The 19,063-nt window shown below is 44.1% G+C and overlaps 1 protein-coding gene across 3 annotated transcripts in view; it reads right to left on the bottom strand.

Annotated features, from left to right (window-relative positions):
- LOC140483188 (ribosome-binding protein 1-like) overlaps positions 1–19,063 on the bottom strand; it is a 133,752-nt gene that overhangs the window by 34,935 nt on the left and 79,754 nt on the right. For all 3 annotated transcript variants that reach the window (XM_072581239.1, XM_072581241.1, XM_072581240.1), the window contains exons 7-11: positions 15,252–15,405; positions 13,179–13,329; positions 12,018–12,205; positions 10,008–10,045; positions 6,109–6,199 (exon numbers count right to left, since the gene is read on the bottom strand). In XM_072581239.1, the coding sequence (XP_072437340.1) occupies positions 6,109–6,199; positions 10,008–10,045; positions 12,018–12,205; positions 13,179–13,329; positions 15,252–15,405 (622 nt within the window). The remainder of the gene's footprint in view (positions 1–6,108; positions 6,200–10,007; positions 10,046–12,017; positions 12,206–13,178; positions 13,330–15,251; positions 15,406–19,063) is intronic.

The following is a 19,063-nucleotide window of genomic DNA, read 5'->3' as shown; positions in this document are numbered from 1 at the left end:
ATTCATGTCGAAATGGAGGCAAGCAACATTTAAAAATGACAATCGGGAGACAGTGCTGTGATTCCTGCTTCCATTTCCACCATGTGGGATTTTTAAAAGGCCAGAATGAATGTGCAAGTACTGAGCTCACACAAAGCCATCTCACACTTAGCTAACCCATTGCAAGGTTGGCATTTTAGACTCACTACTATTTTCATTGAGTTCGGCTTGTTTTGGCCAACAACATGGTTGACCACAGCTCAGAAGAGTTGCAAACCAAAATAGATCCCTTGCTGGGAGTCAGAACTTTATGACAGGTAAATTTTAAAGTTCTTCCCAACTTCATATTATAGAGGAACCTCAATTATCCAAAAAGGAGACGGGCGGGGAGTATTTCATTCGGTAAATCAAATTCTGGATAACTGAATGCTGGATAACAGTCAATCGAGCATCAGGACCTTGCGATCATGCCGGATAATCCGATATTTGGATAATTGAATGCCGGATAACCGAGGTTCTTCTGTGTCATAATTAAATATTGTGTAATAAGTTAAATGCACCTATAAATACAGTGATGGATGATAGATATTTAGAAAAGCTAAGAAACCAATAAATTAACCAACACTGTGCAACTGGGAAAATCTTCAGGTACATTACTTTCTCCAGTGGGTAAAGTGCTCTTCTGCATTCAACAGTATTGAACTTCAGATATTTGCCTGTCAATTGGACCCGGTGTTTTGATCTTTACATTGATTGACAGCCTCGCCATCTGTTCAATCTCTGGAGCCATGGCACAGGGAGCAGAGGAGATATAGAGGAACATGGCAGAGTGGGAGGGCTAGGGTATCTAACACACGTACAATAATGGATTGATGCCTCAGTGAACACAGGTGAGTCTTTTAATCTATCTGCTTCAGTATCCACCTACTTCTTGCTTTCAGAGTTGGGGAACCTGACTCCAGTGCATCTACTCCCATGCCACTACAAAATTAGAGACTCAACCAGGCAGGAGGCTGGTGGCAATCTCAGGAAAAGATCAATTCCTGTCACAAAGATAAAAATATAGGACCAGATCTCAAAATAGCCCTGATATACTACCACTAAGTATTGCTCACCAAATACATAATGGGCATGTATACCTTTGGCTGAAGTCATATAAAATTATACAGAATTTACAGCACAGCCTTCCCTCACTCTAATTACCTCTTCTCACTCTGTTCCCACACCTTTCCACTCCCAACTCCCTATGATATGCATAAAGTTTCCTACTAAATACATCATTTGCAGTAACTCCTTCCACCACTATGTGGGAGCAGCTTTTGCATTCTCACTACACAATTGCATCGTCAGTGTCTTTCTTGTGTTTATGGTCCTTTGTTCTGAACTTGAACAATAGAAGCAGTTTCTCCACATTCATTTTCTCAAATCTCTTCATAAAGAGATTCATTAAGACCTCTATCAGGTTTAAGTCTGAAGCAAAATGCAACATTTTGTTTTCTTTTATTCCAATTTTAGTTTCTCTTTTGCAGGGAAAGTATCACGATCCTGCTCAGTGTTCCATGATACTAATGTCTGCTTGGTTTCTTAAAAAAAGTAAAACAATCATTTTTAATTGTAACTTGAACTGTTGATGCAAACAGACTAATTCTACTTCACTGTACCTGTGTCATATGATTAAACTTATAGAGGTCAGCTCTCACACACTTCCATTCTGGAATTACCATGAATAATAGTACTCTCAACTGTATTAAGAACATTAAAATTTAACAGTTCAATTAAAAAAAACATTGAGCTAAACGATTAAAAAGAACAGGTATGGCAGATTCTCAGAAGCAGATTGGGGAGAGTAGGAGGAGAGGGTGAAGTACAGCCCAGCTGCTCAGTGGTGAAATTAGGGAAATCTTCACACATAGGGTCCTTGCATTTTGAAAGGGTACAGAAGACATCTACCAGAAATTACCTGGTTTTATGGGTAGACTGGAGAAGTTATTATTTTCTCTGTGAGAGCAAATAGGGAAGAGAGGAAATCTTAATAAAATGCATAAAATCCTGACGGGTTTAAATAAAGCAAAACTGTTTCTAATGGTTGACAGGTTGATAATCAGAAGTTACAGATTTAAGGAGATGTCAAAAGAACCAGGGCAACATTGCATTTAGAACATAGAACATACAACAGTACAGCACAGAACAGGCCCTTCAGCCCACGATGTTGTGCTGAACATTTGTCCTAGCTTAAGCACCCATCCATGTACCTATCCAATTGCCGCTTAATGATTCTGACTCTGCCACTCCCACAGGCAGCGCATTCCATGCCCCCACCACTCTCTGGGTAAAGAACCTACCCCTGACATCTCCCCTATATCTTCCACCTTTCGCCTTAAATTTATGTCCCCTTGTAACACTCTGTTGTACCCGGGGAAAAAGTTTCTGACTGTCTACTCTATCTATTCCTCTGATCATCTTATATCTTATATATCAAGTCTCCCCTCATCCTTCGCCATTCCAATGAGAAAAGGCCTAGCACTCTCAACCTATCCTCGTATGACCTATTCTCCATTCCAGGCAACATCCTGGTAAATCTTCTCTGCACCCTCTCCAAAGCTTCCACATCTTTCCTAAAGTGAGGTGACCAGAACTGCACACAGTACTCCAAATGTGGCCTTACCAAGGTCCTGTACAGCTGCAACATCACTTCACGACTCTTGAATTCAATCCCTCTGCTAATGAACGATAATACACCATAGGCCTTCTTACAAGCTCTATCCACCTGAGTGGCAACTTTCAAAGAGCTATGAACATAGACCCCAAGATCCCTCTGTTCCTCCACCTGACTAAGAACCCTACCATTAACCCTGTATTCCGCATTCTTATTTGTCCTTCCAAAATGGACAACCTCACACTTGACAGGGTTGAACTCCATCTGCCACCCCTCAGCCCAGCTCTGCATCATATCTAAGCCCTCCTCACTATCCACAACTCCACCAATCTTCGTATCGTCTGCAAATTTACTGACCCACCCTTTGACTTCCTCTTCCAAGTCATTAATAAAAATTACAAACAGCAGAGGACCCAGAACTGATCCCTGCGGAACTCCACTTGTAACTGGGCTCCAGGCCAAATATTTGCCATCTACCACCACTCTCTGACTTTGACCGGTTCACCAGTTTTCTATCCAACTGGCCAAATTTCCCACTATCCCATGCCTCCTGACTTTCCGCATCAGCCTACCATGGGGAACCTTATCAAATGCCTTAATAAAATCCATGTACACTACATCCACTGCTCTACCCTCATCCACATGCTTGGTCACCTCCTCAAAGAATTCAATAAGACTTGTAAGGCAAGACCTACCCTTCACAAATCCGTGCTGGCTGTCCCTAATCAAGCAGTGTCTTTCCAGATACTCATAAATCCTATCCCTCAGTACCCTTTCCATTACTTTGCCTACCACCGAAGTAAGACTAACTTGCCTGTAATTCCCAGGGTTATCCTTATTCCCTTTTTTTGAACAGTTGCACAACATTCGCCACTCTCCAGTCCCCTAGTACCACCCCTGTTGACAGTGAAGATGAAAAGATCATTGCCAACGGTTCTGCAATTTCCTTTCTTGCTTCCCACATAATCCTAGGATATATCCCATCAGGCCCGGGGGACTTGTCTATCCTCAAGTTGTTCAAAATGTCCAACACATCTTCCTTCCTAACAAGTATCTCCTTTAGCTTACCAGTCCATTTCATACGCTCCTCTTCAACAATACGGTCCCTCTCATTTGTAAATACTGAAGAAAAGTACTCATTCAAGACCTCTCCTATCTCTTCCGACTCAATACAGTCTCCCACTACTGTCCTTGATTGGACCTAACCTCGTTCTTGTCATTCTCATGTTTCTCACATATGCATAAAATGCCTTGGGGTTATCCTTGATCCTATCCGCCAAAGATTTTTCATGCCCTCTCTTAGCTCTCCTAATCCCTTTCTTCAGCTCCTTCCTGGCTATCCTGTATCCTTCCAATGCTCTGTCTGAACCTTGTTTCCTCCACCTTATGTAAGCCTCCTTCTTCCTCTTTACTAGACATTCAACCTCCCTCGTCAACCAAGGTTCCCTCACACGACCATCTCTTTCCTGCCTGACAGGTACATACATATCAAGGACACGTCGTATCTGTTCCTTGAAAAAGTTCCACATTTCCACGACATCCTTCCCTGACAGCCTATGCTTCCAACTTATGCTCCTCAGATCCTGTCTTACAGCATCGTATTTACCCTTCCCTCAATTGTAAAGCCTACCCTGTTGCACGCACCTATCTCCCTCCATAACCAAGGTGAAAGTCACAGAATTGTTGACACCATCACCAAAATGTTCACCCACTAACAAGCCCATCACTTGTCCCGATTTGTTACCAAGTACCAAATCCAATATGGCCTCCCCTCTGGTCGGACAATCTACATACTGAGTTAGAAAAGCTTCCTGGGGTCACTGCAAAAACACCGCCCTGTCCAATCTACTTCATCTAAAGAGCTTCCAATCAATATTTGGGAAGTTGAAATCACCCATGACTACTACCCTGTGGCTTCTGCACCTTTCCAAAATCTGTTTCCCAATCTGTTTCTCCACATCTCTGCTGCTATTGGGGGGCCTATAGTAAACACCCAACAAGGTGACTGCTCCTTTCCTATTTCTGACTTCAGCCCATACTACCTCCAAAGGCAGGATTTGTTAGGATTTTGACCACTCTGCTGGAAAGTCTAGTGGAAATTAATTCACAACTCCCTCAAAAGGGAGTTGGCTAACTACTTGAAGGAGAAAAAAGCTGCAGGGATACAAAAAGAGTTAGAAGTGAGACCAACGAGGCAGCTCTTCCAAACAGACAGCACAGGCTTGAGGTTCGATAGCTTCCTTCTGTGCTGTACTATTCTAATTAATGTTGCACAACCACAAAGTGTTCCATAATTACAGATAATTTCTAATCAACAAGCTCAGACATACTGAGTAGCGAATCTACTCTAAACCAGAATCTGACAACTCAGGCATCATGGCAAAATTCAGTGGTGTCAAAACCCACACATGAATGACAATTCAGCCAGAGAGAAGGCAGAGATGAATGGAATCATTTCACACTAATCTCAGCAGATAGGTAGTGTAACATGATGGGAACAGTAGGTCAGTCAGCACTGTTTCATCATTTATTTAAACCAAATTTAATATACATCTCAACTCCACATTACTTCCTTAGCTATATATCCTTTCACATTCACAGAATTGTTACAAAACAGGAGGTGACCATTCAGCCCACTTTGTCTATGCCTGCTCCCCAAATGAACAATTTGCCTACTGCTGCTCGGCCATCATCTCCTCGCAACCCAACACATTCTTCCTTCATGGATAATAATCCAATTCTCTCTTGGATGATTGAAACTGCTTTCGCCACACTCTCAGATGGTGCACTCCAGACATCAACTACTCACTGTTCGATAATGGCTTTCCTCATTCCTCCATTGTTTCTTTTGTCAGTTACATTAAATTGATGGTCTCTAATTCCAAATCCTTCCACTAATGGAGCAGTTTCCCCCATCTACTCTGTCCAGACACATCATGATTCACTGACTGCATTTTGCAGCATTTATTGGGAGTCTGCTGCAACATAATTGAGGAATTCTGTTTGCAGTGATTCTGTTTAAATAACGTACTGTTTGCCGCAAGTCCTGTCATATGTCCCATTTCACCTCAAACACTTTGGCTGATATAGTGATATCCAGTCTCAACTGATGAAGTAAACTATTATCAAATAACAGGTCCAAGAAAGGTATGCAGCTGATGCACGGTGGATGTGGAGTTCTCAGTGGAAATTCATATCAGACCTCTGCATACATACATCTGCAAGCCCTCTCCTCAGGCCTCCATGACCTCTGTGCCCGAATTCCTGATACTTGTTCTGTCAGACAAAGTTCTGCATCACTGAAATTAATCTTCTGCCTTTTGCCATTGCCAGGATTCAAGTCCAAGTGGAGGCCTCCTGTATGGGGAATGTGAACTCTGACCTGAACCATGGAGCTCTTTATACAATAGTACATTGGGCATGAAAACTCTTCCTGAAAACCAGGATTAAAACATAAGTAATAAAACACTCACATTGTTTTTGTTTTTTTGCTGTTCAATTGTTTCTTTGAGCTGCAGTACCTCCTGTTCCAAAGTGGTAATCTGAATATCTTTATCCTTTAGCCTAAAGACAAAACAGTGAGCATAAAGAGACTGGTAACCACAGAATCAGCTAACTACACACACACACACACACACACACACACACACACACGTGCTTGTAGTTGATAAGTGTGGCACTGGGAAAGCACAGCAGGAAAGGCAGCATCCGAGGAGCAAGAGAGTCGACATTTCGGGTGTAACCCTTCCTCAGGACTGGGGAGGAGGAAGGGGACTGGGAAATAAATGTGGGGCGATGGAGCTGAGGATAAGGATAGGTGGGTGAAGGTAGGAGGTGATTGTGATTGGTCAATGGGGAAGTTGGAGCAGATAGGAGGGAAGGAAGATGGACAGTTAAACCAGGTCAAGATGGTGGTCCTTCGCCCACCTATCGCCATCCCACTACCTTTTGCCTAGCCCCACCTCCCTCCCGCTATTTACTTCCTATTGTGCTTTTTCCAGCGCCACACTTTATCGATTCTGACTTCTCCAGCATCTGCAATCCTCACTATCTCCAGGTGCTTGTAGTCTCTCACACGCACACGGGCTACTAAATCACTGAATGGAAACAAGTGTGGGGATTACAATGTGTGATTAATCTATTCAAAGTTTGTGACAAGATTTGTAGCTCGGGTGCTCACTGTTGTGGTTCTGTTCACCGAGCTGGGAATTTATGTTGCAGACGTTTCGTCCCCTGTCTCGGTGACATCCTCAGTGCTCGGGAGCCTCCTGTGAAGCGCTTCTGTGATGTTTCCTCCGGCATTTATAGTGATTTGAATCTGCCGCTTCCGGTTGTCAGTTCCAGCTGTCCGTTGCAGTGGGTCCATGTATTGGATATATTGGGTCCAGGTCGATGTGCTTATTGATTGAATCTGTGGATGAGTGCCATGCCTCTAGGAATTCCCTGGCTGTTCTCTGTTTGGCTTGTCCTATAATAGTAGTGTTGTCCCAGTCGAATTCATGTTGCTCGTCATCTGCGTGTGTGGCTACTAAGGATAGCTGGTCGTGTCGTTTCATGGCTAGTTGGTGTTCGTGGATGTGGATCGTTAGCTGTCTTCCTGTTTGTCCTATGTAGTGTTTTGTGCAGTCCTTGCATGGGATTTTGTACACTACATTGGTTTTGCTCATGCTGGGTATCGGGTCCTTCGTTCTGGTGAGTTGTTGTCTGAGAGTGGCTGTTGGTTTGTGTGCTGTTATGAGTCCTAGTGGTCGCAGTAGTCTGGCTGTCAGTTCGGAAATGCTCTTGATGTATGGTAGTGTGGCTAGTCCTTTGGGTTGTGGCATGTCCTTATTCCGTTGTCTTTCCCTTAGGCATCTGTTGATGAAATTGCGCGGGTATCCGTTTTTGGCGAATACATTGTATTGGTGTTCTTCTTCCTCTTTTTGCAGTTCTGGTGTGCTGCAGTGTGTTGTGGCCCTTTTGAACAGTGTCTTGATGCAACGTATTTTGTGTGTTTGGCTGGTTGCTTTCGTAGTTCAGGACTTGGTCCGTGTGTGTAGCTTTCCTGTATACCTTTGTGGTGAAGTCACTGTTTGGTGTTCTCTGTACCATCACGTCTAGGAATGGGATTTGGTTGTCCTTTTCTTCCTCTCTCGTGAATCGGATTCCTGTGAGTGTGGCGTTGATGATCCGGTGTGTGTTCTCTATTTTTGTGTTTTTAATGATTACAAAGGTGTCATCCACATATCTGACCCAGAGTTTGGGTTGAATTTGCGGTAAGACTGTTTGTTCTAACCTTTGCATTACTGCTTCTGCTATGAGTCCAGAGATGGGTGAGCCCATGGGTGTGCCATTGATTTGTTCGTATATTTGGTTGTTGAATGTGAAGTGTGTTGTGAGGCACAGGTCCAGTAGTTTAAGTATGCCGTCTTTGTTGATAGGTTCCACGTCCTGTTGTCTGTTCTGTATGTCCAGCAGGTTGGCCATTGTTTCTCTGGCTAGGGTTTCGTCAATAGAGGTGAACAGTACTGTTACATCAAATGAGACCATGGTTTCTTCCTTGTCTATGTGTATATTTCTGATGATGTCCAAGAATTCCTGTGTTGATTGTATACAGTGTCTGGATCCGCTGATCAGGTGTTTCAGTTTCTGCTGTAGTTCTTTAGCCAGTGTGTATGATGGTGTCCCTGGTAGTGATACTATGGGTCTGAGTGGGATGTCTGGTTTGTGCACTTTAGGTAGTCCATAGAATCTGGGGGTGTTGTCGCTTTCAGGTTTCATTCTTTGTAGGTCAGACCTGGTTATCTGTCCGTTTTTTTGTAGGTTCCTCAGTGTGTTGTTTATCCTATTGGTGAGCTGTGGGGTGGGGTCATACTCCCTCTTTTGGTAGGTGTTGGTATCTGCAAGTAGCTGTTGCATGTTTGGATGTAGTCTGCTTTGTCCAGGATGACCGTCATTCTGCCTTTGTCTGCTGGTAGTATGATTATGTTCTTATTGTTTCTTAGTGATTTTAGTGCTTCCCTCTCCTTGGTGTTGAGGTTATGTGTTTGTCTTTTCCTTGCACTCTCAGACAACAACTCACCAGTTCATCATCACAGCCACAGGGAATGCAGTCCTTGCCCTTTTTGAGTTGAGGTTAAGTTGACACATATGCTTCCAAAAGCGCTGATGTCTTTTGCTTAAATTCTCACAATTTGCCCTGCTCCACATAGCATCTCGTCTTCCCCAAGTATTCCATGGGAAGTGCCTAACAGGGGAGTAATGACCAAGATTGATTGGTTTGCGCAGAGTCCTTGAAGTCAGCAAAAAGTCTTTCAGCCCACATCATTCCACAACCGGGAGGCTTTTTCAACTTAAAACAACAGTAAAAAAGGAGCAGATGCTTATGATGCCCTTATAACACAAATCATAGCAATAGAAGAAGTAGTCAACTGATAGGAAATCTATAAATGCTTGACAATCTCTTTAAATAGAAGATTCCTTCCCCTGCTGCTGGATGTGTGTTCAGTTGTGTGAGGTATGAGAGAGGAGGTTTACTAGACTGCTGAGATTGAAAATAGCATTGCTGGCCTTAACTCAGCCTTATATGCTTTTTGGATCTCCCTGCCATGCTTATTTCCAATGGACACTCACTATACCCTCACCAATACGCCCCACAGTGTACCATCCAGACACTCATGTGCACTCTCTCAGGTATGCATGCACACACTCACAGATAGAGTCATAGAGTCATAGAACTGTACAGCATGGAAACAGACCCTTCGGTCCAACCTGTCCATGCTGACCAGATATCCCAACCCAATCTAGTCCCACCTGCCATCATCCGGCCCATATCCCTCCAAACCCTTCCTATTCATATATCCATCCAAATGCCTCTTAAATGTTGCAATTGTACCAGCCTCTACCACTTCCTCTGGCAGCTCATTCCATACATGTATCACCCTCTGCGTGAAAAAGTTGCCCCTTAGGTCTCTTTTATATCTTTCCCCTCTCACCCTAAACCTATGCCCTCTTGTTCTGGACTCCGTGACCCCAGGGAAAAGATTTTGTCTATTTATCCTATCCATGATTTTATAAACCTCTATAAGGTCACCTCTCAGCCTCTGACGCTCCAAGGAAAACAGCTCCAGCCTGTTCAGCCTCTCCCTGTAGCTCAAATCCTCCAACCCTGGCAACATTCTTGTAAATCTTTTCTGAACCCTTTCAACAACATCTTTCCGATAGGAAGGAGACCAGAATTGTATGCAATATTCCAACAGTGGCCTAATCAATGTCCTGTACAGCCGCAACATGACCTCCCAATTCTTGTACTCAATACCCTGACCAATAAAGGAAAGTATACCGCACAAACACACACGACTACACACACTCTCACCCAAGAACTGTACCTTACCTGTTCCCCAACTGTTCCAGTTCTTCCTGTTGGGTGGTCTGAAATGTAAGAATAAATTAAAACAAGCTTAGGCATAATACCTTTTGCAGAACACATCCTTTCACAAACCTCCATTTCAACCAGCAGATGCCCCAAATATTAATGTGTGAATTGATGCTACACTGAAGTGATTTTTCAGTACAAAATTTTGGATTAAATTGCTGCTGCAGCAAGTAGCAGTTCTTGGTATTTTAATATAACCCTCACCATTCCCCTAACTTCTACTTCATCCCTTCCCTTTGCATTGTTGACATGAGATTATAAAATAGAAACAGAAGGTACTGGGAAAACTCAACAGGTTTGGCACCATCTGTGGAGATAGAAACAGAGTTAACGTTGAGTCTGGTATGACTCTTCTTCCTGATTCTGGCCTACCCTGGATTAATAGGTGCGACAAGATAATAGCGGTCTCCTCTACATTGGGGAGACTGGGCGCCTCCTAGCAGAGCGCTTTAGAGAACATCTCCGAGACACCCGCACCAATCAACCACACCGCCCCGTGGCCCAATATTTCAACTCCCCCTCCCGCTCTGCCGAGGACATGGAGGTCCTGGGCCTCCTTCACTGCCGCTCCCTCACCACCAGACACCTGGGGGAAGAATGCCTCATCTTCCGCCTCGGAACACTTCAACCCCAGGGCATCAATGTGGACTTCAACAGTTTCCTCATTTCCCCTTCCCCCACCTCACCCTAGTTCCAAACTTCCAGCTCAGCACTGTCCCCATGACTTGTCCGGACTTGTCCTACCTGCCTATCTCCTTTTCCACCTATCCACTCCACCCTCTCCTCCCTGACCAATCACCTTCATCCCCTCCCCCACTCACCCATTGTACTCTATGCTACTCTCTCCCCACCCCCACCCTCCTCTAGCTTATCTCGCCACGCTTCAGGCTCACTGCCTTTATTCCTGATGAAGGGCTTTTGCCCGAAATGTCGATTTCAAAGCTCCTTGGATGCTGCCTGAACTGCTGTGCTCTTCCAGCACCACTAATCCAGAATATTAATTTGAAGAGATAACATTTGCAGAACTATGGACTCAACAATGGGCAAGGAACGAATAGAATTAGTTATTTCAAAGAGCTGACACAGGAACAAGTGGGCTGATGGCTTCCTCATTTACCATGTGATTCTACTGAAATATAACGAATGCAGCAGACTAAACCTAATCTCTATGTATGCTCCCTTTAGCATAATATACACCTCAACCTCTCTTCCTGCAACATGTCTTTAAAAAATACTACTATTACTCTTAACTTTCCTTTCAGCTCATCTCATGTCCTAAAAGGAATATATCTTCTTCCTCACACTGTTAAAATCAAAACTTGTTGTACTGTGTTGTGCTTTTATAATTTTCTTTCCTATAAGCTCCCAGTCTTCAGTTTCCGCTTTCTTACAATTTACGAGTATCTGCAGTGATTCAATGGGTAGCACTTTGGATTCTAAGTCTGAAAATCGAGGGTTAAAGTGAACATTCCTTGCGCACTTTGTACCATAGAGGTGCTATTTTCAAATAGGACTTTAAACAATGGCCCTGCAGCATCTCAGATGCATGGAAAGGATCCCTTGACATTATGCAATGAAGATTAAGGGAATCTTCATTGTGTCCAACATTTTCCCTTACTTACCATCACCAAAACATTATCTCAATGATACTTATGGCAACTTGTTGTGTGGAAACTGGTTGCCACATTTTCTATACTGTCTTAGTGGCAACACTGCAAAATAAAAAGCATTTCATTGCAGAAATAAAGGAGGAGTCACATTTTTAAACTGCTTTTCATGACCATTGGAAATGTCAAAGCTCTTTACCGCCAACTAAGTACTTTTGAAATGTAGTCACTGTTGTAGAAAATCTGGCAATTACTGTGAAGCACTTTGCTGTGTCTTAATTTTGAGAAATGCATTGTACTTTCCTTTATTTTCAAAATAATTAGCTCCCACTGAAGGCCTACCCTTGACAGGATGTCTAACCTGAGCTGGAAGTTCTTTCTCGGTTTCTTTGTTCTGACCAGCCTCAAGCAGAGTTTCAATCGACTTGATTCTTTCCTCCAAGCGTTCTTTCTCTGATCCAGCCTCCATCAGCTGACTGTGCAGCTTCTCCAGCTCCTCCACTTTGCTCTTTAGGTCAGCCTCTGTCGACACCATTTTAGCCTGAAGATCTACGACCAAGAGGAATAGGACAAAGTGTGCTGTTAATGTACCTCATGTGGCTGGAGGCCATAGCCCAACATGTAATTCAAAGACACAAAAGTGCACAAATTATCTAACATCCACTGAAGACCAAAGGAAGATCGCGGGCTTGACTGAAGAATATACTGCCAGCACTGGGCAGAGAATCCTGTGGCAAAAGTGAGGACTGCAGATGCTGGAAATCAGAGTCTAGATTAGAGTGATGCTGGAGAAGCACAGCAGGTCAGGCAGCATCCGAGCAGGAGCAAAAGTATCCTGTGTGGCATATGCTAGATAGTTCCTGACTGATGCACAGAGGGCAAAGAGAAGTTCAGGCCCTAAACAAACTTTAAACTTCCTTGGAATATCTCTAACTTTCCACCAGGATACATGAACACCAACTGGCCACCAAAAGACATGACCCACTATCACTCGTTTCTATACATACAAAGAAGGACAACACGCACATCCTAGGACAGGTGAAACAAAGAAACGCATGAGGATTCTTAGAGGCATGGCATTCTACCAGAACTCCATCAATAAACACATCAATTTAGATCCTAATTACCTTCCCTTGAAAAGAAAACCCAGAAGTGATATCACCCACCTTCAGAAACCAAGACCCATAAATAAAAAGGGAGGACATACCACCAGCACTTCACCGGAGACTCTCCCTGATGATGTTACCTAGTGTGGTGAAGTAACATCTGAAAACAAACCTTCAAGCTCAGCAAGCTAACTTACATACACATCTCAACCTCTTGACACCATTGAATCATGGATTTAAACTGAGAGACTCTGGAGCTTGACATTCCCCAGAACTGCACACTTTGGAAAACTGCTAGGAATTTCCCAGCTAATGGCATGGTGGGTGGGATGAGGGGACATTGAACAATGCCTTAACTTACACACAAATATTAATCCTAGATTTAACCCTCACACTCACCTGACCCACAGACTCACCGGTTAAGTTACTGAGTGTAGTGCGCTGCTCCCCTCTCATCTTCTCAGTATCTGTCAGCAGACTGGAATAGTTACTCTGGGACTTTCGAAGCTCCTCACTAACATCATCAAGTCGTTTCTGTAACGTCCTCTCTGTTTCTTGCTGATTCGACTGTAAATCAGACAGTGTAAAGCTATATTGAGGGCAATAATTTCAGCAAATCATGAGGTGCAGCAATACTCTAGTGATGAAGGCAGGCAAGACCAAAGAACAGGAAACCATTCATCCTGTTCCGCTATTCAATCATACCATAGCTAATTTGTACCTGAGCCCCATGTATGCACCTTGGCTCCATGTTCCTTAATATCCCATCCTCTTATCCAACAAAAATCTGAGAATTTCTGTTTTGAAATGTTCAGCTGACTCTAGTCTTTCCAACATTTCGGGGAAAAAGTTTTCCACTAGCCTGTGCCAATTTTGATGTGACATGCTCTTGGAGATGTGGTCACGTGACAGTTTAATCATATGGCAGTTTATCACACTTAATCACACAACTTTCAGACACAATAAAGTATAAAATTAGTGAGTGATTCCAAAACTACAGTTATTTCAGCTTCAAGATTCCCACATCCCATCACTGGAGCCCAGTGTGGTTCAGTCCTCAGGAAAAAACCACTGAGCCTCATAATAGCACCAAAGCATGACAGAATGAACTCCCCCCTTGTGTCAGCTTACATTTCTCTACTTACCCCAGTGTGATTTTCTCTATCTTGTTTGTGTTTTGCCCTCTCTTTCCTTCCTCTATTTCTCTTTCTTTCATCCTCCCTGGTTTATTTTTCTCTTGTGTTCTCACCCTCATCTCCCGCTTTTGTGTCCATCTCCCTCAGTTTGTGTTTTACTCACTCCTGACGTTTGTGTTGTGCTCTCTATCTCAACCTAGGAAGGCACCATCTTCTCTCTCTTTTTTTCCTCTCTCACACCCTCCCTCAGTTTATATTCATCCCCCTCTCCATTTCGCGCAGTCCTCAACAGATGTACAGTGAGTTACCAGTTTCAACATCTGCAACAACGTTCTGCAATATTCCTTTCAAAGTTACAAAGCATGGCCTGATGTAGCTCAGATAGTGATCTGAGCTCCATTCGGCTGGTCACAGCTTTAACTCCCTGGCCTATGTCAAGGTGGTTGTGGAGGCTAAAATACTAAAAGTGATCTTGTTGACCTGGGAAGTTAATAAAACAAAAATGGAGGTGGGGCAGTTAACACAATTACATTTGTTATTTTCATGGCCACGGCATATCCAAAGGGGTTTTGTAGTCAGTGAAATACTTTGGAGAGGAATCACTGTTGCACCCAAAGCAGCAATATGATAATCAGCCAACCATTTGGTTAAGAGGAATTTTTTTAAGAATATACACATTGCGGACCACATATAAGATCCTGAAGGGTTTGACACGGTGGATGTGGAAAGGATATTTTCTCTTGTGGGAAAATCTAGAACCGTGGCCACTGTTTAAGAAGCGAGGCATCAACTATTTAAGACAGATGAGGATGTTTTCTCTCAAAGGGTCGTGATTCTTTGGAACGCTTCTTCAGAAACTTTGATTATTTTTAAGGCAGAGGTAGACAGATTCTTGTTAAGAGGAGGCAGGTCAAAGGTTACCAGGGTTCAGCAGGTATGTAGAATTAAAATGAGAGTCAAGTCAGCCATGATTTTAAAAAATATGACAGAGCAGGCTCTGGGCCAAACGGCCTACTCCTGCTCCTAATTTGTACATTCATATAACTCCTCAGCTCTTCTTCAAATAAAGCCTTAGGATCTTTCATTTTCCCATGAGGGCAGATGGTGTCTCACTTTAAAGTCCAATCTGAAAGGCAGCACCTCCCAGTAGTGCTACACTCGCTCAGTCCTGGAATGGAACTCAATCTTCTAACTCTAAAGCACAATGACAGCTGGGTTGGAAACACAGGGGGGGAAAAAAAAGTCATCAGAAGGAGCGAGAAAGATGGTGAGGAAAAGTCACAAGCTGCTCACTGAGGGGCACACATGGCATAGCATACAAACAGAACTATTGGACAACGTGCTCTCACTCACCTGAAGCTCAGTAAGCTGCTGCTCATACTTGCTGACTTTTCCCTCCAGAACCTTCCTCTGCTGCTCATCCTGCTGGAGGGCCTCCGACTTCTCGCTCAGCTCCTTGGTGAGTTTGGCACACTCCTGCCGCAATTTAGCCAGTTCAGCATTCTGTCTACAACAAATGTTGACGACAGTCAATCCCAGAGAAAGAGAACAAAAGGCTAGCAACAACACGCATACATGCATTCAACAAGGGTCTGCAAGCCAATAGCATCAGTAGCATAAGCTTTCCCGGAACCAATTGCCTGCTGTGTGTTACAAACCTTCATTTGAACATTTCAGTTGTATACATCTTAAAATTGCACAGACCTTCTTCCCCCCCCCTCCCCCTTAGTTTGGACTGTATCCCCTGACATTTGAAGATAATCTAGGAAACCAGAGTCTGAACACTGGCACAGTCTGACATTTCTGCTGTTATGCAGAACTCTTTGCTAGTTACTAAGATAGACAGCCTCTCCTCTCTGTTTCACACACCATACACATTCATCAACAAAAGCAGTCATCCCACTTCAACAGCCTCTATTGAAACTCTAGGCAGAATCTTCCATTGCGCAGTCTATGGAAGTATCACCTTTGCTCAGGGGCAGGTTGGCTGTCCTTCCACGATTAATGCCCTTCTTAGCTTATTCGATATGTATTGTATGATGTGCATGGTGAATCTTCTGGCAGGACCAGGCAGAAACTCAAAACAACGCCTCGTCATGACCTCATGGAGTAGAAAGTCTTCGCACCAAATTTAAAGGCAATGCATTTCCTACAAGCCAAGAGCATCACTCAGGTTCTCATAGGGCTGAAACATTTGAACCTTTTCACACTTCCTGAATCTACTTGTTTCCCTTGCCCTCATCAGCCTGTTTTCCCTGATCAGCCTGTTCCCATTACGCACCAGTCTCCCTCCACTGGTCTTCCTCAGTGCAGCCGCCAGCCGAAGTCAATCACGGTATGACAGAAACAAACACTCTCAACGGCTATTTGCTTTGAAGTCCAGCAAATACAATGCCTCACCTGCTCCACTGACATGCTGTCAGGAGTCAGAGGGACATGTCGCTTGCTTGAAGAGAACTTTGTTGGAAAGGGGAACATAATTCTGGTGTCTTAATGAACATGCATGACCTTCAAATGCATGCAAAAGGGCTTCAGTTTGATCCACCTTTAAGTTCCAAGAACTAAACTGCAAGCTTCCACCTTTCCATCAAGACCTGATTTCTACCATCACGTGCGATTGTGTTCCCCATCTGCCTTACTTCCAATTACGAGGATCAGTACAAGCTTTCACTTTCTGCCTGCAAACTGCACAGCAAGGGCAGAATTTGACCATCTATCCCTTAGCCTTTTTGGCGCATGATAGTATTTGATTAAGACACAGGAGCAGAAATTAGGCCATTCAGTCCATCAAATATGCTTTGCCATTCAATCGTGGCTGATAGGTTTCTCAACCCCATGCTTCCGCTTTCTCCTCATAACCCATGATCCGCCTGTCAATCAAGAAACTATCTATCTCCTTCTTAAATACACTCAATGACCTGGCCTCCATGTACCGGCAGGTTCTGCATCTTTCCCGGTTGCAGGGGAAGGAACCTGGGGGTTAGTGGGGAGAGTGGCACAAACCAAGGACTGTCGAAGAAACAGAACACCACCCACCTCACTTCCATCCAGGGCCCCAAACAGTCCTTCCAGGTGAGACAGAGGTTTACCTGCCTCTCCTCCAACCTAGTTTACTGCATCAGGTGCTCCCGATGTGGTCTTCTCTACATCGGGGAGACCAAACGTAAACTTAGGGAATGGTTTGCTGAGCATCTCAGCCAGGCCTCCAGGAGCTGACCAGACCTCCCAGTCACCGCCCATTTTAATTCCCCTTCCCACTCCCTTTCCAACGTGACCATCCTTGGCCTCCTCCATTGCCACAACGAACCAAATCGCAAGTTGGAGGAACCTTATCTTCTACCTGGGCAGCCTATAGCCCGGAGAACCCAATATGTTCTCCAATTTCAAATAACCCTCCTTCCCTTCTGGGCCCTTCCTCCTCCCTTCCACTCCTCACAGCCACCAATCCAGTTCATTCCTCCTACTGACCAATCAGGTCGTACCCTCTGCCTATCTTCACCTATCCCCACTTCACCAACCTGTTCCTGCCACCCTCTTTATCTGCAGCACCCCTTACACCCATCCCCAGTCCTGAAGGAGGGTTACACCCAAAACATTGACTTCTCCACCTCCTGATGCAGCCTGGCTTGTTGTGTTCTTCCAGCCTCCTGCTTGTCCACCACTCTCCTAACCTGTCCAAATTCTTCTGTAGCCTCCCTGCCTCCTCAATGCTACCTGTCCCTCTACCTATCTTTGTGTCATCTGCAAACGTAGCTAGAAAGCCCTCAGTTCCTTCATCTCGTTCGTTAATGTATAAACTGAAAAGTTGTGGTCTCAACACTGAGCCTCGCGGAACACCACTTGTCACCAGCTGCGTTCTTGAGAAGGACACTTTTATCCCCACTCTCTGCTTTCTGCCAGACAGTCAAGCTTCTATTGATGCTAGCACCTTGCATGGGCCCTTATCGTACTTTAGTGTCCTGTGCGGTACCTTGTCAAAGGCCTTCTTGAAGTCCTGGTAGATAACATCCATTGGCTCTCCTTGGTTTAACCTGCTTGTTACTTCTTTTGTCAGACATGACCTTCCCCTGATGAAACCATGCTGCCTTATCCATACTTCACCACACACTTCCAAGTATTCAGAAATCACATTTTTCACAATGGATTCCCGGATCTTAACCACAATCGAGGTTAGGCTAATTGGTCTGTAATTTTCCATCTTCTGCCTTATTCTCTTTTTAAACAGGGATGTCACGTTAGCGATTTTCCAGTCCTCTGTGACCCTCCCTGATTCTAGTAATTCCTGAAAGATCACCACTAGTGCCTCCACTATCTCTTCAGCTGTCTCCCTTAAAACTGTGGGGTGTAGTCCATCTGGTCCAGGTTAAATATCCACCTTCAGGCCATTCAGATGTTTTTAGCACCTTTGCCTTAGTGCTAAGGTCTGAACTCAGGTCTGCCCCCTCACTCTCTTGAATTTTTGGGATATTACTCATGTTTTCCACCATGAACACTGATGCGAAGTAATTATTCAGTTCATCAGCCATTTCCTTGTTCTCCACTACAATCTCTCCAGCGTCATTTTCCAGCAGCCCAGTGTCCACTTTTTGCCTCACTTTTGCCCTTTAGATATCTGACAGTCTTCCTTCATATTACTGGTTATCTTACCTTCATATTTAATCTTCTCCCTCCTTATTTCTTTTTATGATGCCCTCTGTTGACCTTTGTAAGCTTCCCAATCTTCTGGTTTCCCACTGCCCTTTGCCATGTTTTACACTTTTTCTTTTGCTTTTATGCTATCCCTGACTTCTCTAGTCAGCCTCGGTTGACTCATCCTCCCAGTACCGTGCTTATTTTTCCTCGGGATGAATCTCTGCTGTGTCTTCTGAATTACTCCCAGAAACTCCTGCCATTACTGTTCCACTGTGTTTGCTGCTAGGCTCCTCTCCCAATTAGTTCTACCCAGCTCCTCCCTCATGCCTCTGTAGTTGTCTTTGTACAGCTGTAATACCATTATCTCTGATTCTATCTTCTCTCTGTCAAAGTGCAGAGTAAATTCAATCATTTTATGATCACTGCCTCCTCAGGGCTCCTTCACCTTAAGCTCCTTTATCAAGTCTGTCTTATTGCACAACACTAAATCCAGTAATGCCTGTTCCCTAGCGGGCTCCACCACAAGCTGTGCC

The sequence above is a fragment of the Chiloscyllium punctatum genome, chromosome 11 (genome assembly GCF_047496795.1).
Source record: "Chiloscyllium punctatum isolate Juve2018m chromosome 11, sChiPun1.3, whole genome shotgun sequence".
NCBI lineage: Eukaryota > Metazoa > Chordata > Chondrichthyes > Orectolobiformes > Hemiscylliidae > Chiloscyllium > Chiloscyllium punctatum.
Note: the sequence above shows the minus strand (reverse complement) of the source record. Positions and strands in the feature narration are given on the sequence as shown.